The sequence below is a fragment of the Pelobates fuscus genome, chromosome 6 (assembly GCF_036172605.1).
Source record: "Pelobates fuscus isolate aPelFus1 chromosome 6, aPelFus1.pri, whole genome shotgun sequence".
In the NCBI taxonomy this organism is placed as follows: domain Eukaryota; kingdom Metazoa; phylum Chordata; class Amphibia; order Anura; family Pelobatidae; genus Pelobates; species Pelobates fuscus.
The window spans coordinates 16,276,219-16,302,780 of record NC_086322.1 but is presented as its reverse complement, the minus strand read 5'-3'; the positions used below and the strand labels follow the sequence as shown (position 1 = coordinate 16,302,780).

Sequence of the window (26,562 nt, the reverse complement as noted above, 5' to 3'; positions counted from 1 at the left end):
CACACTACAGACAAACTCACTGACACACACATGCTTACTATAGACAAGTTTACTGTCACAATCATGCTCCCATACAGACAAGCTTACTGACACACACACACACACACACACACACAAGCTCACTGACACACACACACATTCTCACTACAGAAAAACTTGCTGACACACATGCTCACTACAGACAAACTCACTGATACACACACATGCTCATTACAGAAAAGCACACAGACACACACAAGCTCACTGACACATATCAACATGCTCACTACCAACATGCTTACTGACACACACATTCTTGCTGCAGAAAAGTCAGCTGACACAAACACATGCTCACTGCAGAAAATCTCACTGACACACATGTTCATTACAGACAAACTCACCGACAACACACAGGCACACTACAGAAAAGCTCACTGACACACACACAAGCTAATTGACACACATGGACATGCTTACTACAGACAACCTCACTGACACACAAATGCTCATTATATACAAACTCACTGACATACACACAAACTCACAACAGACAAGCTCACACACAGGTACTCACTACAGACAAGCTCACTGACACACACACACATGCTCACTACAGATAAGCTCACTGACACACACAAGATCACTGACACATATGCACATGCTTACTTCAGACACACTCACTACACTATTGAACACTCTCAATTTTTGTTAATGGCAGAAACAGGTAGCCTTTCATAGTATATTATGCTGAACAGTGTGTGGGAACAGATGTCAGTCTCTGCTCCCTCTTGGTATGATTCACCAATATGTTCCTGTATTCAGACACCAAACGCAACAGCCCACTGCTCCTTCCTCTTACTGGTCACTGGAGCAAGACACTGGTTCTACCTACTCTCTTGCATCCCTGTGATACTTTCTGGGAGCTGGAAGAAAGTGAAGTTTAATCACTTCATCCCAGCACAACACGTTTTGGAGAACAGCCAGCTTTGTCATGGGTGGAATTTGGGTGATCCGAAAGACTTCTTCCACTTTGAACCAAAACAATAGTAAATAATTAATAATTAAGGCACTATTTTGTTTATACATAGATAAAGCAAAAGATAAAGCAAAACATGGATAGGAGAGGGATAATTGTAAGTTAAAACACTTTTTCTTTTAAATTACCATAGGCGGTCTAAAGGACATAGATCACTTTTACGTTAGAAACATAGGTTTGTATTTCTTAAATTAGTGTTCCTTTAATTTTCCATAAGTCCCAACACAAGCATCAGGGAAATAAAGCAGACACATTTTTCTCTTTAGGTTCCAATATCTCGATGCTCTGAAACCTGCCAGCCCGGAAGCAGAAAGGTCCTAATTTCACAAATACACAGCTGCTGTCATAAATGTGCTCAATGTGCAGAGGGAGAGATCTCCAATATATCTGGTAAGGACTATCTGTTTATATAATAGGGGAATAGCTGCAGTGATAATTGATTACCATTGTTTAAAGGTGGTTAAATGATGGTTAAACAGGTGGTTAAACAGGGTTACTCTATAGATACCAGACTTTGTCCAGATAGGCAAATTCCAGTGAAAATGGCTGAATTCCAAGTGAAAGGCAATTCTCAGATTTTCTACAGCCAAATACAGTCAGATTTACATCAGGCTGGTTGGATTGGTAGATAGCAGAATAAGGAAATAGAGAAACAGTCTCTACAGTCCCCATGGCACCAAATAACCATACAAATAAGCCAGAGTACAAAGTGCACATTTACCTGTTGTAGCAAAATTCAGGAGTGAATGACTCAGGCAGGCTACACATTAGTACAATTTTGTCCACTTGCCTGTTGCAAGCAAATTATAATTTTAAGTAATATTTGTCCTGCCACTGCTCTAAGAGTCATGTGTGTCTAGCAATAGCAAAGCTGTCACATTAAAAAAGTAACTAATAAATAAAGAATCCTGTAAAATAATTGAGGAAGATAGTCATCAGAACATCGGATGGGGGACTTTAAATAAAAAAAATGAGAGGGACATATCACTACCTACCCACCTCCTTGTTATCTTATGTTATTGTTTATATAGCACCATCAAATTCCGCAGCGCTTTACAGTGGTTGGAAGAACAAACATGTAGTTGTAATCAGACAAGTTGGACACTCAGGAACAGAGGGGTTGAGGCCCTGCTCAATGAGTTTGCATGCTAGAGGGAGTGGGGTAAAGTGACACAAAAGGTAAGGATAGTATTAGACTAATTGACAGTTGCAAGAGAGGAATCAGTCAGGAGCAATTTACAGTTTAATTGATACGCTTTTATGAAGAAGTGGGTTTTTAATGATTTTTTGAAGGAGTGGAGACTGGGTGAGCATCTTACAGAGGAAGGAAGTGAGTTCCACAGGAACGGTGCAGCCCTCAAGAAGTCTTGCAGGCGAGCATCAGAGGTGGGAGTACAGACAAAAGATAGACGTAAGTCTTCAGCAGAGCGTAAGGGCCTGGACGGGACATACTTGTGTATTAGGGAGGATAGACAGGTGGGAGCAGCATTACAGTATGTAGAGATTTGAAAGCAAGAGCCAGAATTTTAAATTGGATGGACTGACAGAAGGGTGAGGCGTGGGAGGTGCGGGCAGACCGAAGATGAGCCTCGCCGCCGCATTCATTATGGACTGTAACGGCGCATAATTCCCCCTGTTTTAAAACATTTCATAGCCCTTATCAGCTGGAAACAGGTGGGGGCAGTGGGGGGATCTGTAAACCCCTGTTATTTAATTTAAAGTCACTGTTCCAATGACTATGGTGGATGCCCAAGAGAACTATGGACTATAGACCCCCATTATTTTACAATGGCTACCCAGTCGCTAGTTTTAAATATTTAGAAGATATGTTCCCACCGTCTGTACCTAATTCAGGCTAATTTAAAGGCTGTATTTCAAAATCAAGACAATGTTAAATAGTGTTGAGATGTTTCCATCTGGAAAGCCTTGTGCAGAGCTGGTTGGCTGTGCCCAATATGACAGATGCCATTCGGTCTTTAGAGAAAAAGCCAGTTGGTGATTGATCATATTAAAATGCCACATGGATGAGTCAAGAAAGAAATATAATGAGAAATTAATGAGCCATTTTACTTTAGTTAGTCAATATAATTTTTTTCCAGAAACCTGGTTGGAAGAAATTTGCTTAAAACGAAAGGCCATATGAACAAAACCAAACCATTTTTTTTTCAAATGAATTGATTCAGACAAACCAAAGTTTTTTCACTTTACTCATGTCTAATGCTTATAGATTTGCTGATTAGAGCATACTTGGAAAAGAAAAGCATGCCTCTTTGTGCTTTAATCTTCTAATCATCAGTTCTGCATTATTATTTTAAATATCTTTTTATTTTATTTGTTATTTCAATTTGTTATGTAAATTTATTTTTTGCAGATAGTAAAAGTTGCTTCAAATGTCCAGACACTGAATGGCCCAATACGAGGAGAGATAAATGCATTCCTAAGCAGATAGAAATCCTGTCTATTCAGGGTGATTGGATCGCTATGGTGCTAGTGGCATTGTCAGTTGTATTCTTTCTTAAGACTGCTGTGATATTTCGAATATTTACAACTTATCAAGATACAGCTATTGTTAAAGCAAACAACCAAAATCTCAGCTACATCCTCCTGGTCTCCATCATGATGAGCTTCCTGTGTGTGTTTCTGTTCCTCGGTCATCCTTCTAATATAATATGCATGCTTCGTCAGACCTGTGTTGGAGTCATCTATTCTATAGCCATGTCTTCTATATTGGCCAAGACGATCATAGTGTGCATCGCTTTTAAAGTGTCAAAACCTGGCAGTACATGGAGAAAATGGTTTGGACCCAAATTGCAGAATTCTGTAGTGTTGTTGTGCTCATCTGTTCAAGTTCTAATATGTCTTATATGGCTGGCTATATCTCCACCCTATCAGGAGGTGGACTTACACTCTTACCAAGAAAAGATCATTGTTCAATGTAATGAAGGACTGGTCACTGCTTTCTATTCTATATTGGGTTACATGGGAATTTTGGCTGGTATGAGCTTCGTTCTGGCTTTCATGGTGAGGACATTACCAGACAGCTTTAATGAGGCCAAGCACATCACCTTCAGCATGCTGGTGTTCTGCAGTGTTTGGATTGCAATGATCCCAGCCTATTTAAGCACCAAAGGGAAGGACATGGTGGCTGTAGAGATATTTGCCATAATTACATCAAGTGCTGGACTTTTAGGATGCATATTTTTCCCAAAATGTTACATTATTTTATGGAGACCTGAATTAAATAGAAGAACACATTTATTGAAAAAAGGACTTGCATTTATAAATAAGCAATATATATAGTTTTAGTAACTAGAACGGATAAGTGGGTAATACAAAGATTCACCTATAAAATGCATGCATCCTATATTTAATGAATTATTATAAATTTTGTAAGAAATTGCTATGAAACCCGCCTGTTTTTAAAGTACACATAGCTGCCTCACAGGATTACTAAATTTACATCATACAGTGTAGTGTATACTAGTCTTTATTATGTGATAAAACATGACAATACAACTATGGTCTATCTATTTCAATTGTGTGTTTTTCTTCTCTAACATTTCCTCAGTAAAGAAATAAAACTAATATACAGGCTATTGCATTTGTCTCTCACTAGAAAGAAGCATGTACCAAAAACGGAGACTTGAATAGAGCATTCGGGGTGGTGAACAATGAAAGAGCAGACACTGATTAAGAATATGGAGAGCCGAGCCAGAAAAGGTTGTTGCTTGCTTTGTTAAAGGCAGAGGATATGTCATGAATAATTTGTAATGACCATTGGAATTTACAACATTCTACTCATTGGCCATTTTGGTCAAAGTTGTAACACCAGGGTTAGCCAGCATGCTGATCAGTTATAAGTTCTCAGAGCTCCAACCGAGCGATGGCTTTTACCCAATTTAAACCCACTAGGGCAACAATTTCTCCCCAGCTACAGTACCACACACCAATGGAAAGGATGAGGAAGCATTCCTGAAAGTCCCACTGGTCGAGCGGTGGCCAGACCCAAGATATCGGATTTCTACTCTCCCAGTCCTCCAGGCCCAAAATGGTGGATCTGCTACCAGACTTACCTCAAGTCCACGTTGGACTCAGGGGACCTGGAGCCCACAGAGCACCTGCAACAAATATGTAGCAGCAAAACATTCCATCAGTGCACATCCGACCCAGAGTGGGCCACAAAAACATTTTACTGTAGAGGACCACAGGTAACCTGACTGGTAACATCCAATAATTCCTACTCACAGCCAATCTAGAACCATTAACCCCTTAAGGACACATGACATGTGTGACATGTCATGATTCCCTTTTATTCCAGAAGTTTGGTCCTTAAGGGGTTAAACAAGCAAACATCCATTCCCCCAGTAAGCAGATGAAACATAGTTCAGAGATTCAACTGATTTATTTCAGACCACACACTGCTTTTATGCACAGACACCTATATTGGGTCTCCAACACAATAATGTAGGGCTTTCATTCCCAGGATCCTTTGTGCCTGAGAGATAATTGCATGAGGAAAGCATATAATTCAATTCTCTCTCAGGTACAAAAAATATATACAAAATATACAGTACCCCAAAATAGCCTCCCCCATAACTAGGAACCCCTGGATAGCCATGATATGAGTGTATAACATATCCAAATATCACTCAAAATGGTTAGGTGAAACGGGAATGCCATCAAGGTAAACTTTTAACCGGCCAGACACGAGGCACTAGCCCAAAACAGTTGCAGGGAAATAGGTTCCCCAGCCGGTCTCTGTTCAGGGGTGTGTAAACACCAAGCAAGGGATTGTCTTAATTTAAGGGTGCGAATGCGCCCCCTGTTAAGTAGTTCTCATCTCCTAAATGTTGTTCGCATAGTTGGTTGGAAAGTAGAACAGGTAAAAGTCTAATCTTTACTGGGGATCGTGCGAGTGCCTAGCTGAAAAGAGTTCCAGACACTTGACGACCAAGTGCCGCTGCCCACGTTCGGGAGATAAAATGTCAGCCGCCCATGGTAAGCATACATTAATTACTTCCCTTGCAGTTTCACACTTAATTTACTGGTGTGAACATTCTAATGGAATAGAGGTGTGGTCCTCGTTCGGGAGATGAATGGAGGAGGTTCGTATACAATAACTCCTGAACGGAAAATGGCAAAACTGACAAAAAGGGACAAAACAGACAAAATTGGCGGTAGGTTCTGCCACAATCACCATGATGGTAACAGATCATAAGGCCTTCTTCTCCACAGAAATGGCAGCCTTCAAAGAAGACCTGTGCACCCTGGCAGGGAGAATACAGACCACAGAAGCAGAAATACACAGTCTCAGAGCCAAGCAAAACCATTAACAGATTTATTTAAATAATTATTGCTAACAGGAGTAGTCCCAGAAGATTGGAAGTTAGCTAATGTTGTGCCCATTCACAAGAAAGGTAGTAGGGGGGAGTTGGGCAACTGTAGGCCAGAAAGCCTTACTTCAGTAGTGGGGAAAGTAATGGAAACCATGTTAAAGTATAGGATTGTTGAACATCTAAAATCACATGGATTTCAAGATCAGAGATAACATGAGTTTATTCAGGGAGATCATGCTAAACTTATCTAATTTATTTTTTTGATTGGGTAACCAAAGTAATAGATCAGGGTGGTGCAGTAGACATTGCTTACCTAGATTTCAGTAAGGCTTTTGACACTGTGTCTGAACTTAACTATCGGAGAAGTCGATAGCCGACACTTCCGGGTTCACGGACCAATGACACACCCCTTTCTCTGATGCAGCTTCCTCGCACTCTTAGAGGAACCGCGCCAGATTCAAAGGGCTTAGTTATTTTGAAGCTTCCTGATCATCAGACCTGCTACAAACAATCTCTCGCTAAGCTACTATTTACGAGTACCGAACCTGGACTGTTGAAACCGCTGATCACCATTCTAATTCTCATTGACTTTGGATTACCTTTGGAATACTCCCAGCTTCATAAAGCTAACCAAATAAACACAAGTTATATTATTTGTATTATTCCTTTCTACTGGCACTCCAATTTCACTACGTGCCTTCTTAGTTCTTACAAATTGGAATCTATCGTATTTTCATACATGAACTTATTCACACGGATTAGTTGTATGTAACTTTCCGTATAAATCCAAGTAATTAATTGCTACTTGAGTTCCTTAAAGCTACAGGAACTCTCTCATCAAACTATCTTCATATTGTATTCCTGAAAGAGAAAGGAACTCTCTCATCAAACTATCTTCATATTGTATTCCTTAAAGCCACAGGAACTCTCATCAAACTATCTTCATATTGTATTCCTTAAAGCTACAGGAACTCATCACATTCCTACATCTGCATGTCTCGTTCCTTAAAGCTACAGGAACTTTTCTCATCAAACTATATCTACATTGTATTCCTTAAAGCTACAGGAACTCTTCTCATCAAACTATCTTCATATTGTTCCCTTAAAGCAACATGAACTCTTCTCTTTAAACTTTCTACATATCGTGTTCCTTAAGGCTACAGGAACCCTTCTCATTGATTTTTCTTCTCATCAAGTTGTCTTCATATTGTATTCTTCAAATGAATGGGACTATTCTCATCAATCCACAAATGAGTATAACATTTTTAAAGAATTATTCTATCTATCCTAATTATACTATTAAAAAACCTAAGGGTTCTCCTACCTATACTTCTGCAGTTGAGTTCCACTCCAAATCCATAGGAAGTATTACACACTGTTACACATAGAAGGCCTATCAATTAACTGCAATCTTTAAGTTTGGATTCTAATATTATTGAATGGGTAAGGCAGTGGCTGAGTGACAGACAACAGAGAGTTAGTCAATTAATTATATTTGAAGCATGGGCTTGTCACCAGTGGGGTACCTCAGGGATCTGTACTTGGACCTATTCTCTTCAATGTATTAAAATATTAATTTGTATGATTGGAATTTTGGTAAGTGAACCTCTGTCCAAACCACACTTAGACAAGACACATATACCTCCATTCCCAGACCCCAGAGACACAGATTCCCTTACCAAAAGTCCAATCATACAAATCACACTACATCCCCTATTCACCACCAAAATAGATACCAGATACTATCTATAGATTCTAAAACTGATATTTTTTATAGATCGATACACACAACAACCCACCTGCCCAAACACCTTACCCAAGAAGAGTAAGAAAGAGACATTTCAGTAGAGAGGAAGGAGAAGTTGAAGACGATTTCAAGAGAGAAAAGCCAACATTAACCAATTCTAAAGATAACATACATGGAATGTTTTATTTATCACAAAAAAATTTGAACTTCAACCGAAATTTCAGTTTTAAGTAAAGGTCTAAAATTTGCACCCACTAATCCTTTCAACCCCTTACAGGCATTTTTAGATATTAACAAGTTTGTGAGAAAAGCAACTTTAAAAAGATTTTTTATTAGCAAATCTAATATATCAAACACCCCCAACAACACCCCAGGCAACTCTACCTCAGACCCAGGCACTACAAACGAACCTCAAATAATAAGAAGTACCTCCAGTTTTAAGTCAGGCCCTATAGAGGTGTTTGAGAAGTGAGTACTACATGATTCAGACAAAATCAAACAAATGAAACAAAAAACAAAACAAAAATACAAATATCATAATCTAACACGCCAAGAACAAAAATCACTGATAGAACTACAAAACGACAATAATATCATTATCAAAACAGCTGATAAAGGCGGAGGCTTAGTTGTGCTTTCGAAAACCATGTATATCAATGAAGCGCTAAGACAACGAAACAATCTGAATGTATATGGCAAACTATCTTCAGACCCCACCCAAACGATAAAAAAAAATTCACTATCACTATTTTTTATCTAAGGGTCTGGAACAAATAATTCTCACTAAAAAAGAGTTTGAATATTGTGACAAACTACCTTTTGCCCCTGCCTTTTGGAGGAGCCTGATAACCAACCTCCTGCCCTATGACTATGGCCCATGGCTAACACTTTATCCCAGACTGCAAAAAGGCTTGTTCGTGCCTTTTTCCCTATGTGGTTCGGTAAATGGAGTTTACAGAACAAACTGCCAAACAGCTGACCACCCTGCCTGTGGAGTGTGCTGCTTGTTAACCACCCAGAAGCTGTGGTTAACCGCAGCTTAATTGACGAACAGCTGGGTGGCCGGCATTCGTATGAATGAACACGTGGCAGCTGCCATTTTGTTTAGCCGAACGTGCTCAGTGGTGTTTTGTCGTTGAACGCCTGGAACTATTTTCGGCCACTATTTCCACGAACACCACTGAGACTTCTACCTTCCATGCATTTGGCTATATCCGTAGGAATGGAGCGCTATTCTTGGAGAATAAACTAGCAAACGAGACGATTGCAATGATGTTATGCATGAATGGATCAGTTCGTGCAATTTGTGCTTTATTTAAAGGAGAAGACATACCGACCGCATAGCCTAAATATGTGGAACTCTTTTGGGCATGAAAGCCATGCTTGCGATCAGTCAAATATGACTTCCATGGAATTCAGGAACCCCTGCTCTGATCTGGGTGATTTTCGGACTTTGGGTAAACTGTATATTTTCTGCCTGTGGTAATTAAGTTAACGCATTGTGTTTGGTAATTGCATCACAGGCAGAGGGAAGGGTTTGTGTACATTTGCTGGGAATGTCTAACTGTACAATACTGTGTTGATTGGCTGTTGTAACTTTGTGTCCTCTGCTCCACAAGGTCCACGTGGGTGGTAACCTTGTGGGGAAAACTGTAAAAAAGAAATGCCTGTGTGCTCATTAAATCAGTTCTACTTGACCCTCAACTCGCAGCCTTGACTCATGTTTGGAGGGGACAACTATAATCACTACAGGGATTGCTATGCTCTGAATACTCCCTTAGCTTCACTGAGCTCTTGTAAGAGCTTGTTCCTGTTCCTGCTTCGCTCTCTGGAAGGAAGAGAGGTTCACTCACTGGAACCTGGAGCCTTGTCGTAGTCCAGGGTGGGTAGGAGACGGCGAGACCCCAACCAAGCAGCGGCAGTTCGTGGGGTCTGCAGTGCTTATGGTGCAATTTTCAAAAGTAGACAACCCAGGGTATTGCAAATGGGATACATCCAGTCCTTTTTAGTAGCCACTTGGTCACAAACACTGGCCAAAGTTAGTTTTAATATTTGTTTGTGTGTGAAAAATGCAAAAAACTAATTTGATCGCCAATTTTGGCCAGTGTTTGTGACTAAGTGGCTACTAGAAAAAACTGGACATACCCCATTTGCAATACCCCATTTGGGTTGTCTACTATTGCAAATGGTATTCTAAAATTCTAAAATACAGTTAGAACAAAATTCTCATATATATATATATATATATATATATATATTAAAATACACTTAGACAGTGTATGTGTATGCATGTATATGTGTATAAATATATTTAGATCATAAGATAATATATATATATATATGATCTAAGTATATATAATGTAATTTTAAACTGTTTCAAACATTTATTAATTGTTTGTGGCATTGCTGTGGACGGCTATCCCGTCCATGTGATCGTGAGGTCCTCGCAAGGCATAGCACGCCCGCCGTTCTTAAGGGGTTAAGTCTAGGATAGCCTTATAAATACACAAAAAAAAGTCACTCAATCTCCCACTACTCCTTGGGGGCAGAAATGCCCATAGTACATATCAGCCCCAATAAATATAATAAAAGCCGAAGTAAAAAGGTTACGTGTGCACTATTCCAAATCCCTGTTCATATTTATATAAATGGAGGTTTTTTAGTTCCACCGCAATGGCCATTACCCGCCTGGCACATCAATGCAAACCTCTTACGCGGGTCCTACACTAACAATTTATCTTGCTTGTTTCAGCTTAAGACAAAAATCTCTAATTAGAGATTGTAGGTTTTTTTTTTTTTCGTTAAACTCCTACATACTTATTATTTGCTCCCTAAGGGTTAATAAATATGTAGGGGTATAAAAAAATACCCCTTCCTGTCTTGTTAGAGATTTTCTTTTGCCTTAAGCTGAAGCATGCAAGGTAAATTGTTAGTGTAGGACCCACCTAAGAGGTTTGCTTAAGGTGGCAGGTGGGCTTACATCTAATGGTCATTGTAATGGAACTAAAAACCTCAGTTTATATAAATATGCACAAGGATTTGGAATAGTGTGCAAGTAACTTTTTTCTTTCTGAGACTAGCCTTATACCTATCCTACGCATGTTTAAACTCTGACACTGTGTAAAAAATGAAAAAAAAAATAAAGTACACCAATTCTAAAAAAATTAAAAATTAAAGTGTAGGTACACTGAAAACAGAGATGGGTCTGTTAGTTAATGAAAACCAGGAAAAGGCAGACATTCTAAATAACTAATTTTCTTCAGTATATATTAATGAGAATCCTATGGCAAGAGTTATGCAGATGATTGCTTTCAAAAACTTGCAGATAACGTGACTGGATGACTCGAGACAAGGTGCTACAGCAGCTATAGAAAATTTATGTAAATACAGCTCAGAGTCCTGATGGTATTCACCCATGAGTACTTAAGGAGTTAAAGTGGAAATAGTCTTTTTTTTAGATTCTTTTGTTTAGGAATTGTACCGGAGGATTGGAGGAAGGCAGATGTCATTCCTACTTTTTAAAAGGGTATAAAATAATTTCCTGGAAATTATAGACATGTGAGCTTAACCTCTGTGACTGGGTACATATTTGAAGGGATATTTTAAGGGATAATATTCAGGAATTCAATGGGAAGTACTTTGTTATTAGCAATAATCAGCATGATTTTATGAAACATAGGTCATGTCAAATTCACCTAATTGCATTCTACAAAGAAGCAAGTAGAAATAAGGATGTTGCAGTGGATGCGATTTACTTGGATTTTGATCAGGCCTTTGATATGTTACAATAGGTTAGTGTTCAAACTAAAATAAATTTGTCTAGATTAATTTTCTTGTTCTTGGGTAGAACATTGGCTTAAAGGTAGAGTACAATGTGTTGTCATTAATGATACATGTTCAAGCTGGACAAAAGTGGCAAGTGGTGTCCCTCAGGGTTCTATTTTGAAACAGACTTCTATTTAACATATTTATTGTCAGAACTTAACTATCGGCTTCTCCAATATCCGACACTTCCGGGTTCATGGACCAATGACGTGCCCCCTTCTCTGACGCGGCTTCCTCATGCTACTTAGAGGAACCGCGCCAGATTCAAAGTGCTTGGTTATTTTGAAAGCTTCCTGATCTTCTGACCGGCTACAACCAATCACTCGCTAACTTATATATGTGTACCAAACCGGGACTGTTTAAACTGCTGATCTCCATTCTCCTTCCAATTGACTTCGGATTACCGTTGGATACTTCTTACTTCTTAAGCCCTCCAAGTAACGGCAAGTTATATATTGGATTATTCCTTTCTACTGGCACGTCTATTTCTCTCCGTGCCTCCTGAATGCTATTAATGCTAAAGCTATCATTGTATTTCATAAACAAACTTGTCCTCGCAGATTACACTTCTGCAAACTCTCTGTATAATCATACAAGACACTATTTCCTACTCGTGTTCCTTAAAGCTACAGGAACTAATCTCATCAAACTATCTTCATATTGTATTCCTTAAAGCTACAGGATCTCTCCTCATCAAACTATCTTCATATTGTATTCCTTAAAGGTACAGGAACTCATATAATTACTTTATCTGCATGTTGTGTTCCTTAAAGCTACAGGAACTCTTCTCTTCAAATTATCGCTATATTGTATTCCTCAAAGCTACAGGAACTCTCCTCCAAGTTATCTTCATATTGTTGCCTTAAAGCTACAGGAACTCTTCTCTTCAAACTTTCTACATGTTGTGTTCCTTATAGCTACAGGAACCCTTCTCATTGAACTATCTTCTCATCAAATTATCTTCATATTGTATTCTTCAAATTACAGGAACTGTTCTCAACAATCATCTTCCAATAAAATCCTTATTGAATAATTACTCTATCTAATCCTAATTATTATTCTAAGAAATCTAAGGGTTCTCCTAACACTAATCATGCAGTTGAATTTCACTCCAAATCCATAGGAAGCATAGCATTTATAAATGATCTTGAAATAGGCATTGAATACCATGTTTTAGTGTTTGCAGATGACACAAAACTTTGTAAAGTAATGTAAATGTGACCAGGATATTGCTTTGCTGCAGAGGGTTTAGATAGATTAAGGGTTGGGCTCTAAAATGGCAGATTAAATTCAATGTAGAGAAAGGCAAAGGTATGCACTTTGGGGTAAAGAATGCACAAACAACTTACACCCTAAATGGTAGTGAACAGGGCCGGCGCTACCATTAAGGCGGACTAGGCAGCCGCCTAGGGCGCTCCCTGGGAAGGGGCGCCGCCAGGAGCGCCGGCCCCCCTAATGCTGCAGCCGCCCGAGCGCTCTGTAGAGAGCCTCAGGCGGCTGCAGCATCGCCCGGGCTGGTGCGTCCATGAGGGCGCACCGCCCGGGCGCAGCATGAAGAGAGGAGCTGACAGGAGGGAAGCGCTCAGCGCTCCCTCCTGTCACTCCCTCACTGTAGCATGGACGAGCCCTGTATGATCCGCGGTACAGGGAGCATTTGTCTCCTGTACCCGGACGGACTAACAGGAAGTGAACACTGAGTGTTCACTTCCTTTTAGTCCGGCCGGGTACAGGAAACAAAAGCTCCCTGTACCCATGGACAGTACAGAGCTCGGCCACGCTACAACATAGGTAGGGGAGGGTGGGGGGAATAAAGGGGGGGGGGAGAAATAAATGGAGAGGGGGGGAGAAATAAATGGAGAGGGAGGGAGGGGGGGAGAAATAAATGGAGAGGGAGGGAGGGGGGCAGGAGAAATAAATGGAGAGGGAGGGGGGGAATAAATGGAGAGGGGGGGAGGAGAAATAAATGGAGAGAGAGGGGGGGAGGAGAAATAAATGGAGAGGGGGGGAAATAAATGGAGAGGGAGGGGGGAGAAATAAATGGACAGGGAGGGGGGAGAAATAAATGGACAGGGAGGGGGAAAAATGGACAGGGAGAATAAATGGACGGGGGAAATGGACAGGTGGGATAAATGGACAGGGAGGGGGGAATAAGTGGACAGGGGGGGATAAATGGACAGGGAGGGTGGGGGAATAAATGGACAGGCAGGGTGGGGGGAATACATTGAAAGGGGGGGAATAAATTGACAAGGTGGGGGGAAGTAATTGACAGGGAGTGGAATTGACGGGGTTAGGAGGGGGAATGAGAGTGGGGAGGGGAGAAGAGAGTGACAAGGGAGGGGGGGATAAGTGGACAGGGAGGGGGGGATAAATGGACAGGGAGGGTGGGGGAATAAATGGACAGGCAGGGTGGGGGGAATAAATTGAAAGGGGGGGGAAATAAATTGACAAGGTGGGGGGGAAGTAATTGACAGGGAGTGGAATTGACGGGGTTAGGAGGGGGAATGAGAGTGGGGAGGGGAGAAGAGAGTGACAAGGGAGGGGGAGAAGAGAGGGACACGCAGGGGAGAAGAGAGTGACAAGGGAGGGGGGAGAAGAGAGGGACAAGAGGCGGGAGAAGAGAGGGACAAGGGGGGGGAGAGGGACAAGGGGGGGAGAAGAGAGGGACAAGGGGGGAGAAGAGAGGGACAAGGGGGGAGAGAAGAGAGTGACGAGGGAGGGAGAGGGGGAGAAGAGAGTGACAAGGGAGGAGGGAGAGATTGACATCCATCACACACACACAATGCACCCCTTGCACACAGAAAAACACACAATGCATTACACACACAGACACACACACACACAAGCAATTCAACCCTTACATACAATGCATCCCTTACACACACAGAAACACACAATGCATTCCTTACACACACTCAATGCACCCCTTACAGACGCACACACTGCATCCCGTACATACACAGAAACACACATTGCAGCCCTTACACATACAAACACAGATTCACACAATGCATTCCTTACACACATATCAGGACATCCCCTACTCCTGTGAACAAACTATTTGGTGGAACATGAAGGTGGACCCTGGGGCCCAGACCATGAGCTGTGTAAAGAGCCTTTAAAAAATGGAGCTGCTTTCCGTTCTCCCAGAACACAAACAGCCTCCAGAGAGCCTGTTCTACACCAGACAAGTGGAGCCAGACTGCAGCTAGAGCCCATCACCATCCTCATCTGATTGTAAGTAGGCAATCTAGTATATTATTCGTGGCACTAATCTCTAATTTACCTCACATTAAAGGGACACTTTAGTCCCCAGAACCACTGCAGCTTAATGTAGTGGTTCTGGTGTCTATAGCCTGTCCCTGCAGGCCTTTTAATGTAAACACGGCGGCACTGCAGCACTTGCGTTAGTTAACATGGGGCATTGTGATGTCATATGGGGGGGGGGGGCGGGAAACTTTACTTTTGCCTTGGGCGGCAAAAATCCTTGCACCGGCCCTGGTAGTGAATTATAGGTAACAACACATGAGAAGCATTTGGGAATTGTTACAGACAACAAATTGGGCAGCAATATGCAATGTCAATCTGCAGTTGCTAAGGCCAGTAAGGTTTTGTCATGTATAAATGGGGCATACATTCTCATGATGAAAATATAATTTTGCCTCTTTATAAATTGCTGTTAAGACCACATCTTGAATATGCTGTGCAATTTTGGGCACCTGTTCTAAAGAAGGATATCAGAGAAAAAAGTAAAAAAGTGCAGAGACGAGCTACAAAATTGATCAAAGGCATGGAGCATTTTAGAAATGAAGAAAGGTTAAAACATTAAAATCTCTTAGTTTGGAAAAACAGCACCTCAGAGGGGATATGATAACATTATACAAATATATTCAGATTTCCATTATCTGGAAATCTTTTCATAAACAGGGCTATACATAGGACACAAGGTCATGCATTTAGATTGGAAGAAACGAGTTTTAGTCTAAGGCAAATAAAGGGATTTTATTTAACAGTAATAACTATAAGGATATGAAATTGAAAGGAAAGGATATGAACACTGCCTGAAGAGGTGGTTTTATCAGAGTCCATGCATATGTTTAAACAGCAATTGGATAAATACTTGCAAAAACATAACATACAGGGATATAATTTCTAATTAGTGGGGTAATAGCTGCTTGATCCAAGGAGAGATCTGACTGCCATTTTGGGGTTAAGAAGGAATATTTGTCCTAATTTGTTGCAAAATTGAATGCACTTCAGAATGTGTTTTTTGCCTTCCTTTGCATCAACAGCAAACAACATATGTGAGGAAGACTGAATTTGATGGACACAAGTCTCTTTTCAGCTATGTAACTATTGAATGTAACAATGTAACTATGTAACCTCTACCACTTCAGCTGGAAGGCTATTCCATGCATCCACCACCCTCTCTGTAAAGCAATACTTCCTGAAATTATTTCACAATCTTTGCCCCTCTAATTTAAGACTATATCCTCTTGTTGTGGTAGTTTTTCTTCTTATAAATATAGTATCCTCCTTTTCTGTGTTGATTGCTTTTATGTATGTAAATATTTCTATCATACCCCCCCTGCCTCATCTTTCTATTAAGCTGTACTTATTAAGATCCTTTCAAGCTATACATGCTCAGTGCAGACAAACTAACTGACACACACATGCTCACTAAAGACAAGCTCACTGACACACACATGTCCACTACAGACAAGCGCACTGATGCACACACATGCTCACAAACACGCACAAGATTTCTAAAGACAAGCTCACAAACACACACATATGTTTACTACAAGCAAGTTCAATGACACATCTGCTTCCTACAGACAGGCTCACTGACACACACATGCTCTTTAAACAGAAGCTCACTGACACACACACATGCCCACTACAGACAAGTGCACTGAAGCACACACATGCTCACTATCGACAAGCGCATTGACATTAGTGATGTACCGAACTGTTCGATGGCGAATAGTTCCCGGCGAACATAGTGTGTTCGCGTTCGACACGGCGGGCGAACGCATGCGCGGTTCGATCTGCCCCCTATTCATCATCATTGACTAAACTTTGACCCTGTGCCTCACAGTCAGCAGACACATTCCAGCCAATCAGCAGCAGACCCTCCCTTCCAGACCCTCCCACCTCCTGTACAGCATCCATTTTAGATTCATTCTGAAGCTGCATTCTTAGATAGAAGAGGGAAGGTGTAGCTGCTGCTCATTTGATAGGGAAATGTATAGCTAGGCTAGTGTATTCAGTGTCCACTACAGTCCTGAAGGACTCATCTGATCTCTGCTGTAAGGACAGCACCCAAAAAAGCCCTTTTTTGGGCTAGAACATCAGTCTGTTTTTTTTTTTTGTAATCTAATTGCAGTTGCCTGCCTGCCTGCCAGCTTCTGTGTCAGGCTCACAGTGCATACTGTGCCCACTTGCCCAGTGCCACCACTCATATTTGGTGTCACAATAGCTTGCATTTAAAAAACAAAAACATTTTTTTCACTGTAATAGATTGAATAGCAGTTAGTTGTCTGCAAGCGTCTGTGTGTCAGGCCAACAGAGTGTACTCTGCCAACCTCTGCCAGTGCACAGTGCCACTCATATCTGGTGTCACAATAGCGTGCATTTAAAACCAAAAAACTTTTTTCACTGTTATAGATTGAATAGCAGTTAGTTGTCTTCAAGCGGGTGTGTCAGGCCTACAGCGTGTACTCTGCCAACCTCTGCCAGTGCACAGTGCCACTCATATCTGGTGTCACAATAGCGTGCATTTAAATCCCAAAAACTTTTTTCACTGTTATAGATTGAATAGCAGTTAGTTGTCTTCAAGCGGGGTTGTCAGGCCTACAGCGTGTTCTCTGCCAACCTCTGCAAGTGCACATTGCCACTCATATCTGGTGTCACAATAGCATACTTTTAAAACCCCAAAACTTTTTTCACTGTTATAGATTGAATAGCAGTTAGTTGTCTTCAAGCGCGTGTGTCAGGCCTACAGCGTGTACTCTGCCAACCTCTGCCAGTGCACTGTGCCACTCATATCTGGTGTCACAATAGCGTGCATTTAAATCCCAAAAACTTTTTTCACTGTTATAGATTGAATAGCAGTTAGTTGTCTTCAAGCGGGTGTGTCAGGCCTACAGCGTGTTCTCTGCCAACCTCTGCAAGTGCACATTGCCACTCATATCTGGTGTCACAATAGCATGCTTTTAAAACCCCAAAACTTTTTTCACTGTTATAGATTGAATAGCAGTTAGTTGTCTTCAAGCGCGTGTGTCAGGCCTACAGCGTGTACTCTGCCAACCTCTGCGAGTGCACATTGCCACTCATATCTGGTGTCACAATAGCATGCATTTAAAACCAAAAAACTTTTTTCACTGTTATAGATTGAATAGCAGTTACTTGTCTTCAAGCGGGTGTGTCAGGCCTACAGCGTGTACTCTGCCAACCTCTGCCAGTGCACTGTGCCACTCATATCTGGTGTCACAATAGCGTGCATTTAAATCCCAAAAACGTTTTTCACTGTTATAGATTGAATAGCAGTTAGTTGTCTTCAAGCGGGGGTGTCAGGCCTACAGCGTGTTCTCTGCCAACCTCTGCAAGTGCACATTGCCACTCATATCTGGTGTCACAATAGCATGCTTTTAAAACCCCAAAACTTTTTTCACTGTTATAGATTGAATAGCAGTTAGTTGTCTTCAAGCGCGTGTGTCAGGCCTACAGCGTGTACTCTGCCAACCTCTGCGAGTGCACATTGCCACTCATATCTGGTGTCACAATAGCATGCATTTAAAACCAAAAAACTTTTTTCACTGTTATAGATTGAATAGCAGTTACTTGTCTTCAAGCGGGTGTGTCAGGCCTACAGCGTGTACTCTGCCAACCTCTGCCAGTGCACAGTGCCACTCATATCTGGTGTCACAATAGCGTGCATTTAAATCCCAAAAACTTTTTTCACTGTTATAGATTGAATAGCAGTTAGTTGTCTTCAAGCGGGTGTGTCAGGCCTACAGCGTGTTCTCTGCCAACCTCTGCAAGTGCACATTGCCACTCATATCTGGTGTCACAATAGCATGCTTTTAAAACCCCAAAACTTTTTTCACTGTTATAGATTGAATAGCAGTTAGTTGTCTTCAAGCGCGTGTGTCAGGCCTACAGCGTGTACTCTGCCAACCTCTGCGAGTGCACATTGCCACTCATATCTGGTGTCACAATAGCATGCATTTAAAACCAAAAAACGTTTTTTCACTGTTATAGATTGAATAGCAGTTACTTGTCTTCAAGCGGGTGTGTCAGGCCTACAGCGTGTACTCTGCCAACCTCTGCCAGTGCACATTGCATTTCATATCTGGTCTCACAGTAGCTTGCACGCATAGTACCACTAATACAAAAAAAAATGACAGGCAGAGGCAGGCCACCCCGCAGGGGCCGTCGTGGTCGTGGTGCTGTGATTCCCTTTTGCCCTAGAATAATGGCCAATTTTCAGAGGACATAGTTGACTGGCTAACACAGGACACCCAATCTTCTACAGCTTCTGCTCGGAACCTTGACGCACCATCCTCCTCCAGCTTAAAGTGGTTGATGATGACGATGCATCCATGGATGTCAAGTGGGTGCCTGCTCGGCAAGAAGAAGGACAGGGCATAAGTTCAGATGGGGAGACAGAGAGCAGGAGGAGACGAGTTGGAAGCAGGGGGAGGTCGTCGCAAGGAGCTAGTGGCACAGTCAGGCAGCATGCATCGGCACCCGGGGTCAGCCCGAACACACGCCAATCAACGCATGCTGTGTCCACCACCAGAATGCCGTAATTGCAGAGCTCAGCAGTGTGGCATTTTTTTTGTGTGTCTGCCTCTGACAACAGCGATGCCATTTGCAACCTGTGCCAAAAGAAAAAGAGTCGTGGGAAGTCCAACACCCACCTAGGTACAACTGCTTTGCGTAGGCACATGATCGCACATCACAAACGCCTATGGGATCAACACATGAGTACAAGCAGCACACAAACTCAAAGCCGCCATCATCCTTTCGGTCCAGCATCTTCAGCCATGTCAACCACTGCTGTCCTCCTTGCCCCCTCTCAACCATCTGCCACTCCGTCTCTTGCCTTGAGCAGTTCCCACTCATCTGCCCACAGTCAGGTGTCTGTCAAGGAAATGTTTGAGCGTAAGAAGCCAATGTCAGAAAGTCACCCCCTTGCCCAGCATCTGACAGCTGGCTTGTCTAAACTATTAGCCCGCCAGCTTTTACCATACAAGCTGGTGGAGTCTGAGGCGTTAAAAAAATTTGTGGCTATTGGGACACCGCAGTGGAAGGTACCCAGCCGGAATTTCTTTGCACAAAAGGCAATCCCCAACCTGTACTCGATTGTGCAAAAAGGAAGTAATGGCATGTCTGGCACACAGTGTTGGGGCAAGGGTCCATCTGACCACTGATACCTGGTCTGCAAAGCATGGTCAGGGCAGGTATATCACCTACACTGCACATTGGGTAAACCTGCTGTCGGCTGCCAAGCATGGAATGCGTGACTCTGCAGAGGAGTTGGTGACACCGCCACGACTTTCAGGTAGGCCTGTTGCCACCTTACTCTACTCCTCTTACTCCATCCTCTTCCATAAATTCCTTGGCTGAGTCCTCTTCTGCTGCTGCGTCTTGCTCCACATCAACGGCACCCCCCCCCCAGCTCCCCAGGTACTATTCCACATCCCGGATACGGCAGTGTCACGCCGTCTTGGGTTTGACTTGCCTGAAAGCAGAGAGTCACACCGGACAAGCACTCCTGTCCACCCTGAACGCACAGGTGGAAAAGTGGCTGACTCCGCAGCAACTGGATATCGGCAAAGTGGTTTGTGACAATGGAACAAATTTGTTGGCAGCATTGAAGTTGGGCAAGTTGATACATGTGCCGTGCATGGCACATGTGTGTAATCTGATCTTACAACACTTTGTGCATGAGTACACAGGCTTACAGGACGTCCTGAAGCAGGCCAGGAAGGTGTGTGGCCATTTCAGGCGTTCCTACACGGCCACGGCGCACTTTGCAGATATCCAGTGGCGAAACAACATGCCAGTGAGGCGCTTGATTTGCGACAGCCCGACACGTTGGAATTCAACACTCCTAATGTTCGACCGCCTGCTCCAACAAGAAAAAGCCGTTAATGAACATTTGTATGACCGGGGTGCTAGGACAGCCTCTGGGGAGCTGGGAATTTCTTTGCCACGTTACTGGATGCTCATGCGCAATGCCTGTAGTCTCATGCGTCCTTTTGAGGAGGTGACAAACCTAGTCAGTCGCACTGAAGGCACCATCAGCGACATCATACCATTTGTTTTTTTCCTGGAGAGTGACCTGCGAAGAGTGCTGGATCAGGCCGTAGATGAGTGTGAAGAGGAAGAGTTGTGGTCACCATCACCACCAGAAACAGCCTTATCAGCATTGCTTGCTGGACCTGCGGCAACACTGGAAGAGGATTGTGAGGAAAAGGAGTCAGAGGAGGAATGTGGCTTTGAGGAGGAAGACCAACCACAACAGGCATCCCAGGGTGCTCGTTGTCACCTATCTGGTACAAGTGGTGTTGTACGTGGCTGGGGGGAAGAACATACCTTCATTGAGATCACTGAGGAGGAGGAACGGGAAATGAGTAGCTCGGCATCCAACCTTGTGCAAATGTCGTGCCTGTTGAGGGACCCTCGTATAAAAAGGCTGAAGGAGAACGACCTGTACTGGGTGTCCACGCTACTAGACCCCCGGTATATGCAGAAAGTGGCTGAAATGTTACCAAATTACAACAAGTCGGAAAGGATCCAGCATTTGCAAAATAAATTAAAAAGTATGCTTTACACAGCGTATAAGGGTGATGTCACAGCACAACGGGAATCTAACAGGGGAAGAGGTGAAAGTAATCCTCCTCCTCTCAAGACCACGCCGGCAAGGACAGGATGCTTTAAAGACGTGTTGTTGATGGAGGACATGCAGAGCTTTTTAAGTCCTACACATCGCCACAGCCCTTCGGGATCCACCCTCAGAGAACGACTCGACCGACAGGTAGCAGACTACCTCGCCTTAACTGCAGATATCGACACTCTGAGGAGCGATGAACCCCTTGACTACTGGGTGTGCAGGCTTGACCTGTGGCCTGAGCTATCCCAATTTGCGATAGAACTTCTGGCCTGCCCCGCTTCAAGTGTCCTGTCAGAAAGGACCTTCAGTGCAGCAGGAGGTATTGTCACTGAGAGGAGAAGTCGCCTAGGTCAAAAAAGTCTAGATTACCTCACCTTTATTAAGATGAATGAGGGATGGATCCTGAAGGGACTGACAGTGGGAGATACATTCGACTAAAAAAGGCCTGATGAAATGAGCTGCCTTGGGCTAAAAATGGTGACCCTATGTAGGAGGAACAGTCCCTATTCTGCTCTGTGTCAGTGTGTATCAGGGTCCCTGAGGACAGGTGTCAATCCATATCTGTCAAGTGACCTTATGTACGCTGAACAGTCTTTATTCTGCTCTGTGTCAGTGTGTATCAGGGATCCCTAGGATAAGTGTCAATACATATCTGCCAAGTGACTCTATGTAGGGGGAACAGTCCCTATTCTGCTCTGTGTCAGTGTGTATCAGGGTCTCTGAGGACAGGTGTCAATCCATATCTGCCAAGTGACCCTATGTAGGGAGAACAGTCCCTATTCTGCTCTGTGTCAGTGTGTATCAGGGTCCCTGAGGACAGGTGTCAATCCATATCTGCCAAGTGACCCTATGTAGGGGGAACAGTCCCTATTCTGCTCTGTGTCAGTGTGTATCAGGGTCTCCGAGGGCAGGTGTCAATCCATATGTCAAGGTGTCAATATGTCATATGTCAGGTGTCAATCCATATCCATTGTGATTTAGGAATGTTAGGTGATTTATGCCCTTTACGGATTAAAACCAGACTCTGCATCAACTGTGTAATTTTCCATGGGAGTTTTGCCATGGATCCCCCTCCGTCATGCCACAGTCCAGGTGTTAGTCCCCTTGAAACAACTTTTCCATCACTATTGTGGCCAGAAAGAGTCCCTGTGGGTTTTAAAATTTGCCTGCCCATTGAAGTCTATGGCGGTTCGCCGGTTCGCAAACGTTTGCGGAAGTTCGCGTTCACCGTTTGCGAACCGAAAATTTTATGTTCGCGACATCACTAATTGACATATTAATGCTCATTACAGACAGGCTAACTGACACACACATGCTCACTACAGGCAAGCTCATCGACACCTACACATGCTTACTACAGACAAGCTCACTGACACACTCATCAAAGCTCACTCACTAGCAGACAAGGTCAGCTCTCTGAGGCTGGGGCAGAGCTTTAATTCAGAGGCAAAAGTTGAGAGCATGGACAGGGCTTGAATGTTGGGCGGAGCAGAAAAATCACAGAAAATCTCCCTCCCTACAATGTTCCCACTTGCCACAGCAGCCTTAATGTAGCTGCACCAGCCCCAACACTCCCCCCTAATTCCTTCGGACTTTCAGAGTTCGAGGGATGAAATCATTTATATGGCATTAAACCTGCCTGGCCAAAAGTGCTGCAACCAACCTGGGAAATGTCCATCCCTGTCTTGCTCTATAGCATTTTGTATTTTTTTTTCTGTCATGGAATGAGTGTGAGCCACTCTCTGCATACCCTAATTCTAGCAGACGTTTTCTCTATCTCCCTTTGTAGCATAATAAGTTGACTCTAAGTTAAATGCTGGATAAGTTTTGATTTCACTTTTTTTTTTATTGGACCAAATATTTTTTTTAGATTTGTTTGATTAAACAAATTAGAATTAGCTCCTACTAACTAATTGGTGACCAGTTGGCCTCCACCACAACAGGACCCTACTATAGACCTATAAGTTGATTTCACCCATTAAAATGATTTGTGTAATGCAAAGCAAACATTTCTGGTAATAATAAATAACCATATAAAATGCAAAGTGTTAGTTTAAATTTGAAAGAATGAAATAGAGATCTGTATAATCATAGTGAAGAGAATTGGAATTAGAAACACAGCCATATTTTGAAGCTAGTTATTAATCTGACAGACCAAATATCCCACAGCACACAGGTCCATAGCTATATCCAGCACCCATTGAAATGCATCACACTCTACTATATAAAAGGAGGGACATCATTTAGATTCATTATAATGGGAGATTCAAACTGCAAGTGGCATTATTCTGAATGTCACCGGATCCTGGATCTGTGATACGTTGTGATATATTTTGATACATTGCTATGTCTAGAGATATAATGCTGCTCCATATAACTGGATTGGATGTGGTTAATGTCCTTTGGTTTATGCTGTTTCTGTGTGTAATGTCTGCAATGCAGAGCTCAGCGATGACGTGTGACCTGAGATTGACACCCTGGTTGGAGGACTTTCAATATTTCCAGGATGGAGACATTGTTATCGGAGGAGTGTTAAGTGTGAATAATTTTTTTTCTTATCGGTTTATAAAGCCTAATATGGCTGAAGGTTTGCTGTGTGCTAAGTAAGTGCTTCATTCTTTTCTTACTTCATTCATTTCTTACTGCCATTTTCTATTTAACAGATATCAGACACTCTCATATTCAAAATGAAACAAGTTACTAAAATATATTTCTCCACATTTCTCCGCACACAGAGGCTCTATCATCGTGTAAACAATGATATGGAAATTGTCTCTTAAATACCTGAGATGAATTGCGATTATCCTGGCCAAACTAACTAGCACGCATGTTTTCTGGCATTTTTGAATCTTCCAAAGTTACTTCAGAGTATTTGTTTTTCTGTATCCTTTTAAAGTGTTGCAGCATCTTAATCTTAACATTCCAAGTGCTGTTACCACTTCAGTCCACTATAGTGGTCATGATGCCTGAAGTGCCCTTTTCCCATCCCACAGTAAGTAGTCAAACCTTTTTAGTCCCCCGGGTGCCCACATCACATCCAGTTTTCTCCTGCAGGAGAAGCTGTATGTCTTTATAGGATAAAACACTGTCAATCAAAATCTGGTTTGACCGGCATCGATCTCTAGTGCTAAAAGGAGACCAGATGAAGAAGAAGCTGTGAGTGCTTAAACTGTCAAATAGTTTGATTATTTAACATGGTTTGGGCACCTGCACCATAATCACTACAGAGCAAGTGCAGTACTTAGGCATCTATATAATATTGTTGAATACGCTTTCCAAATGATTTAATCATTTTGGCAAAAATTGTAAAATTGTAAAATTGTAAAATGTAAAAGAAAAAAATAGAAGAATCCATAGACATTTTAAGGAGTTTTCCATGTAATCCTAAATTTACACCCTTAAATTTTACTGATCAAAAATCTGTTGATAAATTATTAAAAAAAAAAATACTTTAATTCCATCTTTAATAAAATGTGTAGAAAAGTAAATTTTTTTCTTTTACTTAAAAAACTTAATATTAAAACCACACTCAATAAACATAACGGATAAAAGAATGTCTTATTTCTCTATTCATAAATATCATCTTAAATGTTGAGTTACCAGATGAGTGTATTGATAGCCTGAATCCCTTCATGTAGTACCCTAAAATAATCAAGAAGGGTTGTTACATGTAACGGATCACCTGGCACCCCGACTGGGTACCTCTGTTGAAGGATGCTCCTAGCGCTTTCTGATGGATCCAAGCACTCCAGCCGACACCATAACCACCGTAGACTCCTTCTGAGAGCAAGACAGGAACAAGCTCTTAAAAGAGCTTAGAAGTGATTATCCAAGGGGGCATGCAGAGCATAGCAATCCCTTGTAGTGATATAGCAATTTCCCCAATAAGAGACAGGACTCTAGATTGAGGGTGAAGAAAAACTGTATTATTTGGCATCAAAGGGCCTTCTTTTATGCAGGTTTTCCACACATAGTACCACCCACAGGGTTTTTCAGAACAACCAATAAACACATTACACATACAATGCAAGTACAGCAGCCAATCATACACAATGGGACAATAGAAACACACCCATCATATTCCTCCCCTCTGCTTAGGAGATAATTGAGTCAATTACTGTATCTACTCAATTTTATAACATGACAGGAGGCTTCGTATTTGCTTAAGTCTCTCTTTACTAGAACTCCACAGCAGCACAGAAAACAACCAATCAGAAAAAAGTTAGGTACTATAAAACTCCCCTCCCCATGCATCATTTCCTCTTTCTTTGCTGCTCCGCATCAGTACAGGTCAGAGTACCTCTGCCTCCTGCTAATTTTAGCTGGTGGCTTTGGGTTTTATTATGATTTATTTAGGGTGTATATTTGTTAATTTAGTCATGTTGTTATGCTTATATATATTGCATTTTCATGTATATATTTTATGTTATAGCATATACCTATGTTATGTACATTGTATTTAGTCATAATCATTATTTTGATTCCATATTATATTGATTATACTTATTGTTTGTATATTTTTTATGCTATAAATGTTTTAGTTATGGCCTTTATCCTTTTCATGGGTTTATTTGCAGATTATTTATATTTTTTCGTTTTGACTTTTCTTTCTGCTTCTGGATTTCTGCCGTTTTTTTGCTCGTTTCCCCTGTGTCTTTGGGGATGTTGGCGGTATTTGGGGGGCCCCTGGGGATTCCTGTTGTTTGTTCCCCCCCCCCCCCTCTCCATTCCCTGG

General features: G+C 42.0%; 1 protein-coding gene across 1 annotated transcript in view; it reads left to right on the top strand.

The window, feature by feature from the left end:
- LOC134565999 (vomeronasal type-2 receptor 26-like) overlaps positions 1–26,562 on the top strand; it is a 46,871-nt gene that overhangs the window by 9,440 nt on the left and 10,869 nt on the right. Inside the window, exons 5-7 of the mRNA XM_063425713.1 lie at positions 802–985; positions 3,387–4,190; positions 4,947–5,223. Coding sequence (XP_063281783.1) covers positions 802–985; positions 3,387–4,190; positions 4,947–5,223 — 1,265 coding nt within the window. The remainder of the gene's footprint in view (positions 1–801; positions 986–3,386; positions 4,191–4,946; positions 5,224–26,562) is intronic.